The sequence below is a fragment of the Eleutherodactylus coqui genome, chromosome 4 (assembly GCF_035609145.1).
Source record: "Eleutherodactylus coqui strain aEleCoq1 chromosome 4, aEleCoq1.hap1, whole genome shotgun sequence".
Taxonomy (NCBI): Eukaryota; Metazoa; Chordata; class Amphibia; order Anura; family Eleutherodactylidae; genus Eleutherodactylus; species Eleutherodactylus coqui.
Window position 1 is genome coordinate 206,186,926 of NC_089840.1, and position 21,721 is coordinate 206,208,646.

At 42.1% G+C, this 21,721-nt stretch overlaps 1 protein-coding gene across 3 annotated transcripts in view; it reads left to right on the forward strand.

The window, feature by feature from the left end:
* LOC136625961 (WASH complex subunit 2C-like) overlaps nucleotides 1–21,721 on the forward strand; it is a 108,209-nt gene that overhangs the window by 49,018 nt on the left and 37,470 nt on the right. For all 3 annotated transcript variants that reach the window (XM_066600597.1, XM_066600595.1, XM_066600596.1), the window contains 12 exons: nucleotides 2,640–2,804; nucleotides 3,139–3,204; nucleotides 3,668–3,841; nucleotides 9,445–9,538; nucleotides 10,294–10,364; nucleotides 13,303–13,350; nucleotides 15,815–15,904; nucleotides 17,085–17,172; nucleotides 17,275–17,343; nucleotides 17,436–17,566; nucleotides 17,898–17,967; nucleotides 18,056–18,115. In XM_066600597.1, the coding sequence (XP_066456694.1) occupies nucleotides 2,775–2,804; nucleotides 3,139–3,204; nucleotides 3,668–3,841; nucleotides 9,445–9,538; nucleotides 10,294–10,364; nucleotides 13,303–13,350; nucleotides 15,815–15,904; nucleotides 17,085–17,172; nucleotides 17,275–17,343; nucleotides 17,436–17,566; nucleotides 17,898–17,967; nucleotides 18,056–18,115 (991 nt within the window). In that variant the 5' untranslated portion in view covers nucleotides 2,640–2,774. The remainder of the gene's footprint in view (nucleotides 1–2,639; nucleotides 2,805–3,138; nucleotides 3,205–3,667; nucleotides 3,842–9,444; nucleotides 9,539–10,293; nucleotides 10,365–13,302; nucleotides 13,351–15,814; nucleotides 15,905–17,084; nucleotides 17,173–17,274; nucleotides 17,344–17,435; nucleotides 17,567–17,897; nucleotides 17,968–18,055; nucleotides 18,116–21,721) is intronic.

Here is a 21,721-nt window from a genome sequence, read left to right on the forward strand (position 1 = left end):
TCTGAAAAAGAATTATTTTTTTATTTTTTTTTTTTTGTGGTGCAATATCTTTCATGTAATTTTCCAGTGTCTTTAGTGATTTTTCACATTCGATTTCTGTGAGCTTTGCATGTGATGTGTTTTGTTTTTTTTTCTTTTTTTTAAAGCACTTTAAAAAAATCGCTGCCTCCCTTTTTTTTTTTTTTTTTTTTTTCCTTGGATCAAAAAAAAATCGACCAAATATACCCCAACGCTGGAAGAAGCCCAGGTGCAACTCTTCATTTTTCATTTTGGGATTTGGGTACCCCCACGTTTTCCTCTCTTCTGCTATTTTCGGTATTGTTTTCTCAATTTAACTTTAGATTTCCGAGTACCATTTGTATTCTCGCTCCTGTGCGGGTTTTTTTTTTTTTTTTTTAGTTTTTTTCATTTGTTTCCTCCACGCTTTCAAAAAATACCTTTTATTTTTCTGGATACATGGCTACTTGTACTTTGCGGGCCGAGCTGTTTTTGAATGGTACCATTTAGTTTTGTTATATTATGTACTGAAAAACTTTTAAAAATGGGGGTAAATGCAACTGCGCAATTTTGTGGCGGGTGTTTGCTTTTACGGCACTGATGAGACAGTGAAAATATGTTAACTCTATTCTGTGGATCAGCACGCTTACAGCCAGACCAAATCTATGTATATTCTTTCAATGCAGGAGGACTTACATATATATTTTTTTTTTTTCGATCCTGATAACCCTTTTTTTTTTTTTTTTTTGTTAATTGGGTTGTGTGAAGACTTTGCGCAGTGACTGTAGTTTTTTATTAATGCTATTTTTGGGGTACATATAACTTTTGGATAGCTTTTTATTCATTTTTTCTTGGATACAAGGTGATAAAAATTCAGCATTTGTGTTGTTTTTTTTTCCTCTCTCCCACACAGTTCATCGTGTGGGATTAAGGCTGGGTTCACACGGGACTGAAACCCCGCGGAATTTCCCCTGCAGAAATACTGCAAAATTTCCACAGGGAAAATTCAGCTTAAGGCTCCCTGTCCACGCGCTTGATTCCGCCAGCGGTGAATCACGCCATCTGAAGCTTTCCAAAGCATTGCTATGGAAAGCACCGGCCCCGTGTCGACAAGCGGAGAATCATTACGATTCTCCATTCGCAGCATGCTGTGAATTGCCACGATTCTCCGCAGTCAACCTATCTGTCAGATAGGCTGACAGCGGAGATCCATCTGCCGGGTCCTGCTCCTGGGCGGCGAAGATGCCGTGGACGGAGGGCCTTTCGCCGTGGGTTTTGGAGCGGCTTCGCTGCCTGATGCCGCCGCGGCCGTCTCTCCCCATTGAGAGGAGAGAGGCTACCGCGGAAACGGAAAGAATTGATATGCCGCGTCTTTGAATTCCGCGCGGAATGTCAATTTCAGCGCGGCTTGGCCGCAGCGCATGGACAAGATCTTTGCAAATCTCATCCACTTTGCTGGCTAATCCTGGGATTAAAGTTCAGGCGGATTTTCTGTACAGAAAGTTTGCACAGAAATTCCACGGCAATTAGGCCCCATGTGAACCCAGCCTAATAATGTGATATTTTAGTAGTCTGGATTTTTGCGGATGTGGAAATCTGAAAGTTAAAATTGTTTTGTTTTCATGAGACGACTGGAAAAAGCGTTTGTGTGTTGTGTTTTTTTTTTGTTTGTTTTGTTTTTTTTTAACCTTTTACGTTTTTTTCTAATATTATTTAATAAGACTTTTTTTTTTGCTTTTTCTTACATTTTTGTTAATCCCATAGAGGTCTTAAACTTGCGATTGTTTGATTGCTCCCTCATACAGTATAATGAAAAATCCTAGTATTGCATTATACCACATTCTGATAGGCAGTCTATAAAGGTGTGCTACAGACACACCTTGATAGGCATTCATTCATGACAGCCCCGGAGGCCCTTCAAAAGGCCCCGAGCTGCCATGACCAGCGAACAATACCGCATGATCACATTGCGCAGAGCCATTTGGGATCTCCAAACACCAATTAGGGCATTTAAATGCTACTGTCAGATTTGTAGTGGCCATGCTTTCTGAACCCGCTCCAAACAGCCCAACTGGCAGGGGAGGACATGTACTGTTCACACCGGGAAGAGGGGTTAAAGTGAAGATTTTTTTCTTAAGGTGTTTCTCCTATACATTATTACATTTACAGCACTTGCATTGTGGAGACGGAGAGCGGCTCGGCTGTCTTGATGGCCATTTGCACATTACCTTGGTCCCACTCTGCAGTTAGACTCTAAAGGCCATACAGGCATATTTCTTCACTGTCTTTCACTTCGGCTACCCAAGCCAGAAACCTACTGCACACTGATGAGCGGCAAGCCCCCCGAAACAGCTGTCTGTGTATGGATTCTAGCTTGGCTTTCAATTCCCAGTCATTGGTACTTGCAGGAATGCTGCCTTCCAATAGGTGGCGCTGTGGAGGTATTATTCCATCTCCCTTATTTGCATATCACTTTGGCTTCTAATAGTATATATTAGGGTATTGCTGCAGATGTGGATCTCTTTTATATATGTGAAGTATCTTCCCATTGTGGTTCTGTAACCTGCAGCGTCTTGTATCTGATCTATTGCTGCACTATCAGTATATTAATTTCTTTTATTATTTGTTCTTTATTGCTTTAGCTCCTGAATTTCCTCCAAGAGTTCTCCCACCAGACCATCTCTAGAACGCATGAGATTGAGAAGCAGCTGGATGGACTTGTTCATGAAGCAAAGAGCACAGAGTGCCGGCTGCACAACATCTTTAATGACTTCCTCATGTTATCCAATACTCAGTTTATAGAGAATGTGGGTGAAACTACACAGCATTCAGTTCTACAATACATATACTGGATTTTTTGCTCTATAAGACGCATCATTTTTCCCCCAAAGTAGGGGGGGGGGCAGTGCATCTTATAAAGTAAACGTGATGAAATTTGGACCTGGATGGCAGCTGTGTGATAAAGATCACACGTCCTTACTACACAGCTGCCGGCCAGGTCCGCTCTATAGTAGGGGAGGAAAGCAGTTCTCTTTCTCCTCTGCACTGCTGCCCGTACATACCGCTGATTGCTGATGGCAACTGCTGCCATTTTCTTTAGATTAACTGTAATGTAATTGTAACAAGAAACATCTTTTTCAGAGGGTGTACGATGAAGAAGTGGAGGAACATGTTGTAAAATCTGAAGCAGGAGAGAAACCAGAACAGGTAGATGTCCACTTCAGTGTGTCCTTATTATACCGTGTTTCTCCGAAAATAAGACCCTGTCCTTTATATTAATTTTGCCCTAAAAGAGGCATGGGGGTCTTATTTTCAGGGGATGTCTAATCATACTTGCCTAGCAGGCGCCATCTGGGTCCCTCCCGTTGGTCTCTGGAGCTCCGGTGCTCTTCCTTCAGTCCTCAGCCGCTGACAGAAAATTGCTTGCTGGTAACTGGGTTCATAAACCCAGCCTCCAGCAAGCGATGTCTCTGATTGGCTAAGCCGCGGCACTCGAGAACCAATTCATGCAGCGCTTCAAGAACCAATCACAGCCATCGCATTGGTTCATTGAGAAGAAGCGACCAAAAATACAGATAGGAGCTGTTGGACGTAACACAGAGCTCTGAAGACTTGCACACTTCGTTCTTGTTTTGTTCATTTCAGTTGATAACTTTTTTTTCTTTTAAAGGAGAAAACCAGAGAACAGAAGGAAGTAGAACTAATCCCCAAAATCCAGGAGGCTGTAAATTATGGATTGCAAGTTCTGGAAACTGCATTTGAACAACTTGATATTAAGGCAGGAAACTCTGATTCTGAAGATGAAGAAGTCAATGAAAGAATCGAACTTATTCTGGAGCCAAAGGTAAATTTCCATTATTTTAGCCTGGCAGAATTATAATTTTGCTGCAGTTGGGTACTATAAAGCCCTTTCTGACAGGTAAGCAAACAGAATCACAAGAGAATACCTGATAAAAGTTGCAGATGTTTAATTAAACCGGAGCATAGGCTGGGAGATGGACTACTGTATTGGAAACAGGTGGTATGTAGATCGCAATAGAAGTAGTTAAATGTCAGTACAGAAGAAAGTTACTGACCAGTTCAGATGGCTGGCCCAGCAGCCCGATCTCTTACTAAATGATCTCTGTGTTTCATCTATCAAAGTGCACCTTTCTCATCCTACTTTCCCCTAGTCTGAGGAATTACTCCAAAGCTATGGTCCATCACAATATGAAGCAGATGTACTCAGCTAGCAGCATATTACACTGTGATGTTGCCAGTAGCGCAAATACATGCATAAAACAATCACATGATGGAATACAATAGGTGTACAGAACAACACAAGAGAGCGTTCATGTTATTCATTGTGGAGGCTTACCGCTTTTCTCAATTTATACTACCATACTTTGCCTACTTGATATCCCAATACAGTGCTTAATAAATACTCCCTAATTATTGATTAGTGCTGCCATTTATTGTCCTTTAATGACACATGTTGCCAGTGCTCAGTTAATGTCACTCTTCAGATTATAGTTATTGCAGCTACTCAGTTGTCCATTAATCTGGCTACATACAGTGCAATTTAGGATGAAGTAAGCGTTTAGTCCATAGGCAAATCCATTGCGGTGTCCAAATATAACGGATGCTTATTTCTGCACGGATTCGGATGACTATAAGGTTCTTTGGTGCAACTTGCATCGGACAGCACATAGCACATGGAGACACTGCACATTCCTATTTGCGTATGAGACTCATACGATTTTTCAAATTTGGACCATCAGTCCGAGTGAAAAGTCACTTGTGCATCAACCCATTCATTTACTATGAGGTGTGCACCTTTTAATAAGTTTTGGAATAGTCACTCCAACTATTCCCCTTTAGGGGGCATTCACACTGGCGAGAAAATCAGGCAATTTTTCTCGCAATGCAAGTGAGTGAAAATGCATGATTATGAAACAAGGAATTTCAATGGCTTCATTCTCATTTGTGATTTTTCACTCCTGCGATGCTGAGTGAAAAAAAAAAAATCGCAGCATGTCCATTCTCTTTGCGATATCGCCCATTGCTTCCAATGCAGCCGGTGGCGGCAGCAGCATCCCTATTGAAAGCAATCGGAGAAGATTGTAATCCCCTGCCGCGGCTGTGACAGCTGCGGCAGCGGATACCTCTAGCCCCGCATGGATGTGAGGTTGTCACATCCAGGGGTTTCACCTTGCTCCCAATAGGGTTGGCAGCAGCAGCGCTGGCCCATTGAACACCGTGGCGAACATCGCGACCTCCTTCCGTGGCTGTGGGGGGCAAACCGTGGACTTATGACCTAAATGCCATGGGTTCAGAACCGCTGGTCTAGTGTGGCCATCAGATGGACTGCTTGAAATTTAATGGTCATTCAGCTCTTCCTCTAAAGTTGTGCCCGCCCGCTCACCAGAGAATCTGTTCTGCTACTGACTGAAACCATGAGGTATATGGGGTTGGCCTTGAAGCCAAGCCTGCTCCATCCCCGTTAGGTGACAATTTCTAAACATCTGATATCCATCGGCAGCAGCCACCATCAGAGCTAGTTCCAATTTCAGCCATTTAACCCGTTAACTCCAACAGTTTAGGATGTGCTTTGTTCGTTCTGAAGAAAAAGGACATTCTAGTTTTGGATGAACAGAACTCGTTCTACCTTAAACGGCTGTAGCTCCTGTTCTATTAGGGCTACCAACATGCTTTTGGCATCACTTAAAAGCTAAGATCCTGGGTGTTGAAATGACACCCAAAGCATGTCAGAACTGGATTGGCAGCTGTTTGAAGTTGGGTCGGGAAAACTGAATTTACTGCTGTTGTTTCAGTCAGTGTGTGTTGGGGACAAATTGAGGGGGAGGGTAAACCAGCAGGCAGCAGAAAAGATCTGTGATTCTCTTGTATATCCTCCTATCCAAGGGGGTGACATACATTTTTGTTCATTTTATCACTGCCCATCAATCACAGAGCAAATTTGCTCTCAGATTGTCACATGTTATTTTTTTTTTACAAAGGATTGAAATAATGAGGATTTGCTCACCTAAGCCCGCATATATCGCAGTCATTGCTAACCATAGCATTTAAATGTTTTTAAATAAAATGTAAAAATCTTTTTCCCCTTAAGGCTTTTAAATTTAATAAAAATGAAAGAACAAAAAATTACACAAAATTGGTATTGCCACATACATAACACACTATAAAATACATTATTTCTTGTCTGTATCATTGGGGGATACAGCTTTGACCTTTGGTATAGCTTCTGCCACTAGGAGGCGACACTAAGCATAAAAAGTGTTAACTCCTCCCACTAGCTATATTCCACCTGCAGGCATCCAGCTAACTCAGTTTTAGCTTAGTATCGGCAGGTAGTGGACGGTCGCCCGTAAGGGCTAATTTTTCCATTTTCCGGATGGACAAGGGCTAACTGGGAGGCAGGACTCTCCCTGTTAACCTAACCGAGGAGGGCAAACAGAATGGGACCAACCTTCTGTTGTCTGCCCTGTCCCCTCAGAAGGGAAGGAGGCACATCCAGAGATTATCCTGCATGTCACCCACTATCCATAAAGGCCCCCACCCACCCCCCTTTTTTTTCTCCTGAGTGGTCTGCATCCCTTCAACATACAAGGGCAGGCGATGGTGGGGGAGAGCTCTGCTAGAGCTGAAAAGGCATTCTACCTCAGCAGAAGGTAAGTATCCACCATAGTCTCGCCACACCTCACCCCCCTATCAGCGCGGCGATGGTGTAGCCCCTTATTCCCTCTGCCCCAAGGCTGTCTTCTGCGTTGCTGTATTTATTTATTTATTTATTTTCTGAGCTGTGGCCATCTTTTTTACCACTCTGTGGTTCTTGCCGCCATGCAGCGTGGGGGGCGGTAGCTTTATGCATCTGGTTTGCCGCCACGTGGGGTTTGAGTGTCTGGCCGGCGATGCTGGCGCAGGGCCACTCCTTGCGCTGGGGCGGGTTCCTTGTTTGCGCAATCCTATCTCTTTGCCGGAGGCCCCTCCATGTTGGCAGCGCACAGCCGGTCTCTGATGACGGCGCACGCTTCCGCGAGTGTCATGTTTGCCATTAGGCAGGGAGGTACAGGGGCAATGGGGGCCTGCTGCGTTTCTGTGGGACAGGCAGCTGTGCAGTATTATTATGTTCTGCTGCTGCGCTTGGCGTCAGTGGAACATGGGCTGGGTGTTCTCAGCAATGACACAGGTGCCTTTTTTTTCAGGGTCCTCATTTGTGCAGGTACTCTGAAACCAGTTTGGCTGAAAGTCACTGGTAGTGAGTTTTTGTTCTGGGTCGGTTTTTGGACTTCGCCTTCATAGGGCTCCGTCCGGGAGACAAAGAGTTTCAATCAGGCAGATCCAGAAGCACTCTGTGATCCTCTGTCACATGTACTTCCTGCATGATGACGTGTAGGAGACCGTGAATGGTATGCACAGATACTGATTTCAATTCTTAGCGCTCTCCCACCCGGCTCCGGATGTTTTCCACAAAGACCGGCGAGATCCACACCCATTTTCTGGTGCCTGGATTAGCGGTTGCGATGACATATTAGTAAGGATCTGCCTTGGTGGGCATCCCAGAGAGACGCCATTTCCAAGCCTAGACTTCGTCAAAAACCACAGGCTTAATGCAAAAGGTGGATGCTGCGGCCATGTCACAGGCTCAGAGACTGATACTAATGGTATTTTTGAGCCATGCGTTTACAGCTCCTGTTCTCGCTGGTAGTGGTAGTCCCAACGCATTGCCTGGGATGCTTCCTATTAACCCATTGCCAATGATACTGACGTCATGTCCTGCTCGCCGTGGCTGCTAGTCTCTCTTCCAAGCAGGAGACGCTAGAGGGTGGAATTTCCCTGTCCTCAATAGAAGCTGTAATCGATCGGCTGCGGATTACCTCTCTGCATGTGGTATCGTGATTCCACGTCAATGGAGACTTCGATCCTGAATCTCTGCTGGTATTCCCGACAACACAAGTCCCGTCTTTGGGTTTCGAAGTGGGATCCTTGCATTGGCTCCATTTCACGGCAGTACGGGGTTACCACTCCAGGGACATCATGTTTTTCAGGTTGTGTTTCAACAACGATTACTCGGACAGCAGCTGTCTCATGGGAAGCTCCTTGTCAGGATTTTTTTCCCGGTGGGTGGCTGGGGCTGTTACTCGGGTCCCTGTATGATATGTCTCTGAGTGGGCCGGATGCCTAGACATCCTTTAACAATAGTTGCGGTTAAAGAGCTGATTACGCTTCGTTACACATGCGGCTTCTTATATTTTTTCGCCCCCTTGGGTACTGCTCTAGAACGTCCCAAGGTTAAAGCTGTGTGTGCAGCTATGCATGTAAATAAGTAAAATGTCCTGTAGCAAATTATAGCCCCTGCTTCTGCAATCAATCAAAAGCAGGACAAGTTGTCAGCTCTTAGACACAGCTGATAACCTCGAGGAAGAGGGAGAAGTGGTTAACTCTTTCTGCCTCCTTGTTTCATTAGTACACAGGGCTTATTGAACGCTATGCACTAAAGAGTGGAAGTGTTTCTTCCACTACGCGAGCCAGTGGTCACGTGACCGCTGGGATCTCCTGGCACAGCAGAGCTACAGAGTTCTAGCAGACCCTGATCAGCTCTGCCAGTGACTATTGTCAATACAGGGGGATGTTTTCCCTGTAACTGGGGTTCCAGCTACAGTGTAAAAATGTAAAAAACAAAAACAAAAAGCGTGCATGTCCCCCAGAGGTCTTATATGACGTCATTGAGGACATAGGTAGTAAGAAAAAATACATAAATAAGTAAAACAAAATTATAGAATAAAATAGAAATGCATACGTAAAAAAGAAAATAAGCCAACCAAAACAGTCGTCCTATGCGCCCTATAATCCAAAACTATACATATTATATATCAAAATGTCCAAAACAAAATGAGGAACCCAATCACATACTTTTAGCATAAATATACTAATTTAAAAAAAACTATAAATGTTTTATTTTTCTAGCTTTTTACCCCCAATAAAACAAAGAAATGGCAAAGAAAAAGATATTTTTAAAAATAGCCCTATATGTCACAGAAAAAAAACACAACAAAATAATTTTGGTAGCTGAAAGGAAAAAAATAGGGCAGCTAAACCACCACATGGGTAAAATCCCTAAAAAGTGCCTGGAAGCAGCCTGGTCCTTAAGGGTTGAAGTCAATGATTTCTTCAGTGCCGCCCCTGCTACTATCTGGTTTTTTTTTCTATGGAGATTGCATGACACTGCTTCATTTATGTAGCTGCAAGAATTGTGGCTAAAACACTTGAAGTTTCTGATTAGGAGGGGCTCCACTTACATATAATTTATAATGTACAATATAATAACAGTATTAAACTCTGTTTGGTGTAAAATGCCACATGTGAACTGTTTTTTTTTTTTCTAGGTTGTCTGCAGATGGAAAGCAATACCAAACTGAGTAAAACATTTGTTTCATTTCTTTCCAGGATCTATACATAGACCGCCCGTTACCTTATTTAATTGGCTCCCAATTATTCATGCAGCAAGAGGATGTAGGTCTTGGGGACGTATCAAGTGAAGGTAACTTTTTATGTGTGTAAGTGCCTATGAAGGTGCAATCTATGGAGTTACCTATGTCCACAAGCTGGATAGCTCAGTAATGAGAGCTACCGGCTGGAGTGCAGGGGGTTCCCGTCGGTTCGATTCCTGACATGGAGTAGGTTTACACCCACTCTGTAAAAGCTCAGTACTTGGACACTGCAAGAGATTAAGCATTTGTCTTCTGTACAACGAGGATCAGTGGCCTCCTTGTGTACTGGTTACTTTCTTGCCACCTGAAGGATATAAAGAACAACAAGGCGGCCGATTACAGTAATTGCCTGAATCTTCAGTTAAATACCTTTGACTAAAGAACTTCTTAAAAGCGTAACAAAAAGTTTTACAAAACTTCTAACGTGATAGTGTCATAAACTTTGGTGGGGTTCTAGTTCTGAGACCCCCACTGTTCGCTATTAGGGCAGTGTGGTGCTGTACCCATTCAGCTGTTTCTGTCAGTGCTTGGAGTGGTGTACGGCTCTATAGGAGGTCTGTGGGCTGTGGGCTATGTACACTGCTCGGGATGACAGTCAAACTGGCACAGTGCTCAGATAAGCGCTTTTTTGGCACATATACCCCCCAAGCAATCAGGTCACATGTCAGAAATTTTAACAAGTTTATTTATACTTTAAATAGAAATAGACCTAAACCCCTCCATTTTGGAATTAATATCATTCTTCTATATATCTGTCTCATTTAGATCTTCATATGTTCTGATAAAGACTTTTATGTTCCCACAGAAGGCTCCGTGGATAATGATCGGGGGAGTGCTATTGACAGTGAGGAGGACGATGACAAAGATAACGATGAGGTAACTTTTCTTTCTTTATCCCAGTGTTGTCAGCGTGTCTCCTTTTACTGATATTTGTATGTCAGTTTCGGTTGTTACTGTGAAGAAAATGGTTTCATAGAAACCTTTATACTGATCAGTGATGGTTGCAATTCACTAGTTTCTGACCAATAATCATCTTGATTGGGCAATGTGAATACAGAACAAAGATCAGCAGTAAACAGTAAATCTAGGATCGATGTCGATCAGTCATGCTGCCTTAAAAATCAGTTATTGGTGAGAATTTTACTTATCGCAAGATCTACAGTTGTAGTGGGCATCGCTGCCTGGTGCTTGGCTCTTGCAGGAGCTGTCACTGGGCATCAGAGACTCTCCCCATCTCTTTAGGATAAAAATGTCCATCACAAATAGTTATGTTTTTTTTTTTCAAACCACTAATCCTTTTTTCGTGGTGGTTATGCTCCTTTCATGTAAACGGGTCTTAAGTTTAAATCTTGGTACAACTTCTTTATCTCCTATTCTGTAGATAAGAAATAAGTGTCTGATCGGTGAGGGTCTGACTGTTGTGTTCCCTACAGATCACAAGTGGATGAAGGTGCCATGTACTCCTGTGTAAATGGAGCAGGGGCTTTCTCTTTTACAATTCCATAGAGATGAATGAGATGGCTGCTCACCTGCTCGGTCACTGCTCCAGTCATGCAGTAGGAGGCACAAGACCCCTAATCCCATGATTTCAACAGACGTCCTCCCAAAAATTAGACCGTTATCTCCTACCTTGTGAATAGCGAATGTATGATATAGCCCACATTTTTCAAATTAAAGCCAGATAGTGGAATAGTTTTCCATTTTACTAATATTTTTATTTTCAGATTGTAACTTTTTTTTTTTTTTTTAATTGAATTGTCTGCTTGAGCTAGGGTTAACAGCATTTGAAGAGATGCTTTACAGAAGTCTCATAGACAATAAACATAATGGGCAGGAGGAAACCCATTGAGTTCTATGCGAGACAGTTTTAGTCTCCTCTGCTCTGTGACCTCTACAGAGGTCATTGTGCAGGGAGAGGGGAGGAGGTAAGCTGTAGTGAATGGTGGATCCTGTGTTGGCTGTATAAAGCTGTCGCCTGTCGTCCTATTCCTGCCTGTGATGATGAGATGACTGCTAAAAGTTTTCTCTACAGAACTTGGAATTTTCAAACTATTATGAGACTTGGTGGTCACTGTGAAAACTGCAGGATTTTGGGTAAAAAAAAAAATAGACAGCAAAAATGAAAACGCCGAAAATTCTTGTTTAATTCTCTGTTTAGCATAAAAACTAGATATATACAACAGAAGATTTTCTGATTACACATTCCCTTAAATTCTTTAACGAATGGCTCAAAAGCTAGCCAGTTCATTGTATTCACAGTTAGATTACCTGATTATACAAGTGTTCTGAGATCTTACTATGCAGAATTGTCAGTTTTACTAATGTGACTAGTGTACAATGTGACTCCCACAAATAACTGTTACTTCCCCAATCAAACTTGTTAGTTATGTCATAAGGTGGAAGTGTAAGGCTCCTCCTGCACAGAGCGATAAAGCGTTTGCACAAGCGAACAATGACAGTTTGATTGTTCGGTCATGCAGCCTGTTTATGAAGTCAGATAAATCATTCAGAATTGCATTCACATATTGAGTCATTTACATTCGCTGTACCAGGGAATGTGAACGACTGAATGATCATTATTCACATGCAGCGACGTGCAAACGATTATTTTTATGCCAAATGAACGACGAAGAGAAGTGACCGAATTCTCATTCATTGTTCAGTCATTGGACTGTTAACCGTGAACGATTATTGTTCAAATTCGCATGATCTGATTCGCAATGGGAAGAAATACTACAAATGACCCCGAAGCTTTCACTAAGCAGAACCCATAGGCTCTCCCAAATCTATATGATACATAGAGTGTACCATACCACTGTCTTCCTATATGATATAGGGGCTAGAGATAGTCCACTGTGTACTAGGTGCAAGATACAACTTGCAGGTCTCATCCACATGATGTGGAGATGTCCTAAACTAAACAGCTACTGGGAGGAGGTGTGCGGCCAAATAGAAAAAGTGTATGGAGTGCAATTGGAATAACCCCTGATGGTATGTGTACTAGGATATGTGGAAGATCTGCCGGTGTACGTGCCGGAACGGCTGGCGGTGGCGAGACTATTGTACATAGCCAGGAAACTTATAGCGCAACATTGGCTAGATGAGAATCCTCCCATACTGAGGGAATTTCAGAAAAAAGTAAACAGATACTGCCATGGGAAAAGGGTATATATTTACAGCGCAGAGCTAGTAAGAAATACTATGAAATATGACTTAAGTGGCTTCATATATTTGGCCTGACAGTCTTGGACCTCTAACAAGCAAGATAGAGGGGAGTTGGTTTGCCGCCGGCCGTCCTGCTAGTCAGCCGGAAATAGAAAGAGAAATATCTATGTGCAATATACGCTTGAATAGCAGGGAGGAGAAGGGGTAGAAGGTACAATGTCTAAATGGGAGATGCAGATGGGAAGTCATAGAGGCTACGGACTGCTACAGAGATATAAATAAGAAGCTGTTACAAATGAACACTGACTGAGGACTGCAGCAACAGAAATGGAATCCGAAAGGACATTCTGTGCGGGGACAGAGCCATGCTTTGCTAGGTTGACTTTTTGTATGTTATGTAAAGGTATGTTTTGTGTTGTGATGGTGGAAAAGAACACATAATGGAGATAGTTAAATAAAAAGATTTATTTAAAAAAAAATAAAAAAAACATTAGCATGATCCAATGATGTAACGTGTAGATTGGCCCTAGGTTGTTTCTTCACATTTCATGCGCAGTGTTAGCTGTAATTGTGTTCTTGGCTTCCTTGCTATAGTTCCTGCTAGTTATGTTCTTCGGTCACAACCTTTCTCGCTTGTTTCCGTCAACAGGAGTCGGAAGAGGATTTTGGCAACATCTCTGAGGAAGAAAAGAAACCAGTAAGATTTAGTTTCTACGCTCTACTGTTCAAACATGAAGACAGTACAAAGCTGAGATCACATTAACTTAAGTACTAACAGACTGACACCAATGCTTTCCATGTTGATCCTATTTTCCTTTGACTTCAGTGTTAAAGGGATTGACAGGATTAGCAAAACATGACTGCTCTACCCAAAATGCTGTCACATATGTCAGTGAGTTTTGTCTTGTACTGCAGCTTAACTCAGGTGAAGTGAATTGGGCTGTGCTGCTATACCATAGACAAGCTGTGGGCAGCTGTGGCACTGTTTTGGGAAGAAAGCAGCCATGTTTTACTAATCCTAGACTGTTCGTCCCTTTAAAAATATTAGACTGTTGCATTACACTAGTCTACCAACCAATTAGGTTTCCTCATTAAAACAAGGCTATCTGATGCCAACGTACTGCATTTAGTATCGGTAAAATCCCACTAAAATAAATGGGGCCACCAGTGACAGTCTGTACATACTGCCAAAGTGATCAGTCATTAAGCCTTGAAGTTACCTTTTTATTTCCTGAAATCTGAGATTTTTCTTTCTTTCTTTTTCTCCCTTTTGCCCTCCCATATGAACAAGCAAACTACAGTCTAAAAAATGTTCAGTTCACGAGCTACACTTTCCATATCCATACATTGGATATGGTCTCTTTGCTGATGGACGGGGATGGGGGAGGGGAATCTGCTCACTGCAGCCTCCAGATGTCTATAGGCAGTAGGTTAAATGTGCCCTCTATCTGCAGGCCTAGTGTTAAAGGGAACCTGTCAGGTTGCAAATGCCGCCCATTCTGCAGACAGCGTTTTATAGAGCAGGAGGAGCTGAGCGGATTGATATAATGGCTTTATGGGAAAAGTTTCAGTATAACTTTTACTTCATTCATGTAAATCTCTGAGCTTAGAAGTCTAGTGGGCGGTCATGTCGGTGAATGACCTGCACGCAATCTGGTCTGATTCCACATGCTGGAGCCCGCAGCGGAATCTGACCCAGTGCTTAGTCGGCATCCGCACGTAGCTGATCTTCTTTTTCTGTACTGTGGATGGTCCACACAGGTTGCTGTCGGAATTGCGCAAAAGTTTATTTATTTTTTTTAATTCCGCATTGTTGCTAGGCGATGACGCAGTTACCCCCGACCTTTCCACAATGTCCTTGCGGGATGGCCACGGAAGCCGTCTGTGCAGAATCCGCACTGAAATGGATCATGCTGCAATTAATTATTATTTTTTTTCCCTCGTCAGCGGAAATTGCAATTGCTTTCCGCTCGTGTACAGGAAAAAACACTTTTCCATAGCATGCTATGGGCAGTATTTGCTGCAGAATCTGGAGGCGGATGCTTGCTCCGGATTCCGCTATGCAAATCTGGCCGTGTGCAGCCGGCCTATGGCTGTGAATACACAAATAGCTGGTCATCACTAATACGACAGCACACTGGACCTCCAAGCTCAGAAAGAGTAGGGATTAAGTTAAATGAAACAGAAGATATACTGAATCTTTTCCCACAAAGCTGTATATCATTTCGCTCAGCTCTTCCTGCTCTATAATATGGTGCTTGCAATCAGACTGCATGTTCAAGCTGACAGGTTCCCTTAAACTACCTATGCATTTTGATGCCTCTCGGTCAAACACTTTTTCAGCCGACAACTGTTCCTACTAATATCCCTTTCAAATAGAGTACCTAGGACACCATTACCGCAGTTTACTGCCTGCAGTGAGCACCAATTGGTACTATAGCAAGTTGATCAACGCTCATTGGTTTTATATTTAAATGCTGCAGTGGTCGAGTGACGGTTTGTATGGACAATCGTTCCGAAAATTGTATGTATGAACCAGTCTACAATGTTTTATGCAGAAAGTGAGTCCGCTCACCAGTAGCATGTACCAGAATCCATTGCAGAAGACTACAAGAAAAGGGTCCAGCATCCATAAAACCATGGCTTTATTCAGTCTAGGCTCGGCCTGCATATTATGTAGCAAATTGAGTCTGCCAGCTGTCTTGCCCACCCTCCACCAAACACGCATACGCTCCAATCTTTCCCTTATATGTGGTACTTCCTAGATAATCTTTGACTCAAATTGGTTTTTCATAAGGTCTGCAATGTAAATCGTGGGAGATGTACAAAGCAGCAATGTGAGGTATACCCTGGGTACCACAGACCACCTCCTCTCTTCCCCAGTTAATTAGAAGGCCAAGAAATGAGATCCGCAACCATTGGACTTTTAATGGCATAACCTGTAGCCAGAATACCCAGTTTATAGATTCCAGCTACTTATTTTATTACTGATTTCAGCTCTTTTTTTTTTTTTCCATAAGTAATGTTCTTCTATATCTGTTCTTAGAATACTACCATTCATCAAAGTAAGAGAGAACACTTCAAATATACTCCATGAAATGGTTGTTTTAGGAAAATAAATTAGCATTATGAGAGTTTTTTTATATTTCTACCCTGTATAGCGCCATCCAGCTCTTAGTGACGAGGAAGAGGATAATGGTTCAGACCTTTTTGGTGATTCAGACAAGGACGACGAAGAAGATAATAAGTCTGTAAGTTGTGATGTTTGTTGCTCTTAATATGTAAATGCTTTGGCCATAAATATAAAAGTCCATAAAAATCTGTTTAACATTGAGTGGACTAGACACATCGATTTGCAATGAACTCCCCCTAGTGGCAGTTGTAGGCAGCCCAACTGTTATAATTCCTAAACCACTTTCTATAAATTTGTATTACAAGCGCATGTGATATTTTGTAATGCATCTAAAGGCCCTTTTAAACGAAACAATTATTGTTCAAATGGGCGAAAGGGAACAATAATTCAGTTTAAACGCAGCCAACGACGAACGATAAATCGTTCGCTTTTTGTTCTTCGTTCATTTTATGCAGGCAAAAAAACCTCATTGGCTCGTTGACTTATCGTTCAGTGGTTCTCATTCACTTATACAGCGATTCTGAACAACTGAACAATTTCTGGTTTGAACGAAACAGTGATGTATCTGCCTGTATAAACAGACTGGAGGAGCGAACTCTGACAGTGTTTGTTCAAATGATATATCGTTTGCTGTAAATGGACCCATGGGCCTCTTTCACATGAGAGATGTTTTGTGGCCTGAAAGAACCCATTGGAAATCATGGGTTTCACATACATGCGTTTTGTAGCGATGTCGCATCGCTGTGAAAGAGGCTATATTAGAGAAAAATTCCGCTTTCTTCTCTTGTCCGATTGCTCTCCTCTTCTCCTCTCGCTGCCTCCTAAACTGGTCACTCGCTCTGAATTGACTAATAAAATCCGTCTTCAGAGACGACACTGCTTTTCAGCTTCAGCGAGAGACCAGATTACAGTTGCCAATAGAACTATGATGCTCAGTTTCCCCATATACAGGAAAAACCTCTGTTAGATGACCACAGAAAACTGCATTGGAAAGTGGTCTTCAAAGAGGGTGGACTTGTCAAAGACTATGACCAGTATGCATTATGTATGATGGAACTGAAAGTCTGGTCTGGATAAGGAGGTGGCATTCTCATAGAGATGGTCTTTTGCAGATGTCTCACTGTAGTTGCTTTCCTATACATCTCCCCCAACCCCCACCCCCCACTCCCATTTGTGAATCACATCACAATGCCTTTCTAGTAGCATGTTTAATCGTACATGAAGCACATCTGGTTGTATAATAAAGTGGAATTAGTGCATGATTTATTTTTTTTCCTCCCTCCAACATATACTTTCAGATGAAGACGAGAACAAAATCCTTCGCTGATGAATTGGCAGCACGCATACAATCGGAAGTTCCAAAACGGCAGGAGACAGAACAGTCATGTGCGTTGAAAAATGTCTTCCTTTTTCCAGGGTTTTAAAGTAAAAATTTATTTCTAATGTGTCTGGTTTTTATTTATTTTTTTTTAAATTTCAAACCTTTAGCTATATCTGTGGAAGTCAAAAGCAAAAAAGACAAGGAGACAAAAGAGGTCCGTCAGCTTCCCTCTGATGGTAGGTTGGTCTTTTAAGTAGCTTCCAAGTATAAAATATTCGTTATATCACTAGACATTCTTCGAATTAAACTAAATGTTTTTCTTTTTAAGATGAAGAGGATGATATTTTTAAGCCGCCCAAACTCACAGATGAAGATTTCTTTGGCAATAAAGGAGGACTTTTCAGTGGAGGGAAGGGGCTTTTTGATGACGATGATGATGAGGACGAAAATGTAGTAGAGGTTGTTGAATTGTACTGAAACCTATTGTAAAACTTCTTTGGCTATATTTATTTACATGCGACAGATTTGTTGCGCACATTTTTGTGACTGCAAATCTGTTTCATTCATCCGAATGTTTCAGACGAAAGTGCGTGGATTTCTACAATTCCCAGTCAAGACCATGATGTGGTTAAGGAACATCAGAGAAAAAAAGTCATTTTAATTATAATCAGATTTATTAGACTTTACTGCTGCTACATTTTTCTTTTACTTTCTCCTGTCCGATCGGTTAACCCTTACTCTATTCCTCTGGCTGCTGTATAGCCTATTTTCTCTTTCTTGTTGGTTGTAGGGTGACCTATTCTCTGATGTACAGAAGAAGGAACATCGGATAACAGAATCGACTCCTGTAGCTAGGCCAGGTACAAACTTCTGTTGACAAATGTGTTTATTAGCTCTCGCATTGCAATGTTTATAATGTGAAATTTAATACTTCTGTCTACACTGCAGAAACCTTACCATCCGATGTGAAAAAGAAACCACCCTACGGAGGAGTCTCCCTCTTCCCAGGTATAAATTCATTTATATATAATATATATTTACAAAATCAGATTGGGGGGAAAGAAAACTACAATGTAAGTGGAGCCGTTCTGTCTTGTGATTTTTGAAGCAAACTTGTCATGTACTTTATGCTTATCTCCCTGAGGGCAGCATAAAGTATAGTGGCAGACTTGGTGATTTCAACGGTCTATCACTTAGGGGTAATGTGCAGTGGCTTTTAAATACTTGAACCATGTTTCTGCAGCTCCCAGCAAGAGAGGAGTCTAGTTCATTCCTAGTAACTGTGTCCATCCACCCTGATTGACAGTTCAGGACATTTCGGCCAATTTTCTTGTCATACAAATTATACCACCTAAATGAAGTACAATATGTGGCAAAAAACAGTGTCAGAATTTGCAGAGTTATTCTGTGCTAAAGTGACACATGTCAGATTTCTAAAATTTGGCCTGGTCATTAAGGCGCAAACAGGCCTGGTCACTAAGGGGTTACAACAAGTGGCTTAGAATCACTTTTGCATTTCCAATGCTATGAGGATGAAATCTAGTTGGACATCGTGCTATATAGGACAAATTGAGATTGGACGAATTGTCCGCCCGGACAAGTTTTTTCCTTGGACAAACTTATGAAAGGACAAGAAATCTTGGGCCAACTGCCCTCAAACCTGATTGACCGTTCTCACTATGCAGTGTAATAGCTAGAAGGCTCTCGGTCAGGGCGGATAGGCAGGACTACCAGGTCCTCATGTATAAACTTGACTTATCTCTTACTGCAAGCTACAGTAACAAGGTGTAAGTTCCTAATTATCACTACACATTACCCCATAAGTGACACCGCGTGTCTGTCACTACTCTATGCTGCTCTAAATGAGAGCAGCATAAAGTTTCTGACAGGCCATTTTAAAAGGATTATCTAGTGAAGATAACCTCTTTCAAAATGACCTGCCTGCAAAGCGGTGTGGGGTCTAAAACCAGACTTTTCTGAGACAACTCCTTTTAACCCCTAAATGACGCAGTTTCCCCCAACGCCCGCCACCCACCTTTAAAAAATTGTAGTTCCTTTTTATCTATCAACGTCGCTGTATGAAGGCTTGCTTTTTGTGGGACGAGTTGTATTTTTCAATGGTGCTATTTAATGTACCATATAATGTACTGAAAAACTGTTAAAAAAAAAATTCTAAGTGGAGAAAAATGAGGAAAAAAAACCGAAATTCTGCCATCTTTCGATGCGTCTTGTTTCTACGGCGCACAAACTGCAACAAATATGACCTGATAACTTTATTCTATGGGTCAGTTCGATTACTATGACACCAAAATTGTATAGTTTTTTTTTTTTCTTTTTTTTTTTTTCAAAGGCATTTCATTTCTTAAAATTATTTTCTGCCGCCATCTTCTGCACGCATTAACTTTTTTTTATTTTTCATGAAGTAAATAGAGCTTATTGATTTTGGCCAGAACAGGCACTCTGGAACAGAACTGAGCTCCTCAGAGATGGATCAATCCGATACTGAGGGATCAAGAATCCCCCATAGACCTAGCTATCCCCGACATAATCAAGGACGTAATAGAGTACGAGGTCGAGGACGTTCTAACCAACAATCTCCTCAAGACCTCCCCATTTCACAGTATTTTTTGCAGGGGCGCAGGGATCAGCAGACAAATTACTGACATTACTTAACAATCCTGAAGTACACCAAGGGATTGTCGGTGATTCATCAATCAGTGAAGAAATGAAGATCATAAATTTGTCCGCATACATACCTACGAGTCATGAAATTGCAGTTCTGAAGAGGGGGCTGTCCTTTGTCCCGACGACCCGTTTTCAGCCGTTCGTCTGGGCAAAGGACATCTCCCTCTTCGTCAGAAAACTCCGGTGGAAAAAATATTTTTCCATTAAGGATGATAAACTGGCTAAGGAACTTGGTTTAGCCAGCTCCGATATTCCAGCCATTAGAGCTCTTCAGAGTTTAGAAGAGGAGACATCTATGGCTAGTACTGACTGCAGACTCCGTAATAAATCAAATCCACCGGTCATCAACTGTCCTGAGTTGGACCTATTTGAAAAACTTGTTCTGAGAGATCTGAAAAAAATCAAGTCTGGATATGTTAAAACTCCAAACATGACTAGATCGGAAAAATCAGCACTGAAGGATCTTGAAAATAATGAGCATCTCGTGATTAAACCTTCCGACAAAGGGGGCAACGTGGTGCTGTTGGATACAAACAAATATATTGATATGTGTATGGACCTTCTGAGCGACACAACCACCTATGCCATACTCAGAGATGATCCAACCAATACTTTTCAAACAGCTCTTAATCGAATTCTGTGTACAGCTAAAGAAACTAAATGCATTAGCGATACATAATTCAAATTCATGACCCCAACTACACCTAGAATAGCAATATTCTATGCCTTACCCAAGATCCACAAAGGCACTAGTCCCCTTAAAGGACGTCCAATCGTATCTGGCATCAATAATATCACACAAAACTCCAGTATTTATCTGGATTGGTTGCTGAGACCATTTGTCTCAGCCCTACCATCTTTTGCACAAGATACGATGGACGTCCTACGTCAGATTGAAGGAATCTCAGTTACCCCCGATACATGGGTGGCGAGCCTTGATGTCGAGGCACTGTATAGCTCTATTCCCCACGATGTGGGGCTGAGAGCTATTGCACATTTTCTGTCCCAAAGAGGGGTATACTATCAGGTACAAAACAAATTCGTTTTACAACTGTTAGAATTCGTATTAACACACAACTACTTTCTGTTTAACAGAAAGTTTTTCCACCAGCTCAGGGGCACCGCGATGGGGACGCCATGTGCCCCTACGTACGCAAATCTGCTCCTGGGCTGGTGGGAAGAAAAATACGTTTTCTCCACCGAAAATCACGACTGGTCCAGTAACATTCTTACCTGGATCAGATACATCGACGACATCTTGATCCTCTGGACAGGTTCTAAACCACAGTTCCAAGATTTTGTCACTTGGTTGAATAGCAACGATTTAAATTTGAAATTTTACAGCTGACCTTAACAAATCATCCATGACATTCTTGGATGTAATCATTGAAATTCAACAAGATGGCAGGATCACGTCAAACCTGTATCGTAAGAAAACTGCAACTAACAGCTTACTCTCTTGGAATAGCTTCCACCCTCAGCCTCTAAGACAAGGCATTCCTAAGGGGCAGTTCCTAAGAATTCGAAGGAACTGCTCCGAGGAGCACACCTTCAATAGTGAATGCCATAAATTGAGAGCGAGGTTTTTACGAAGAGGGTACCCTATTCACATTCTGGATAAAGCTGAACAACATGCACGTATCTGTAATAGAAATGAGTTACTCATCCCAAAAAAACACGATGAGTCAACAGACATGCGCATTATCGGCACCTACGATGCCGGACAGAAACAAGTGCTCGAGATACTCCAATCGTACTGGGATATCCTTCAAAACGATAAAGACGTGAAAACTTTCATTCCCACGCATCCCAAAGTGACCTATCGACGTGGCCGTAACATCAAAGACCACTTAGTTAAGAGCTTCTTCAAAACACCAAAATCACAAGGTTACTGGCTCTCCCGCTCCATCCCTACGGGCACCTTTACAT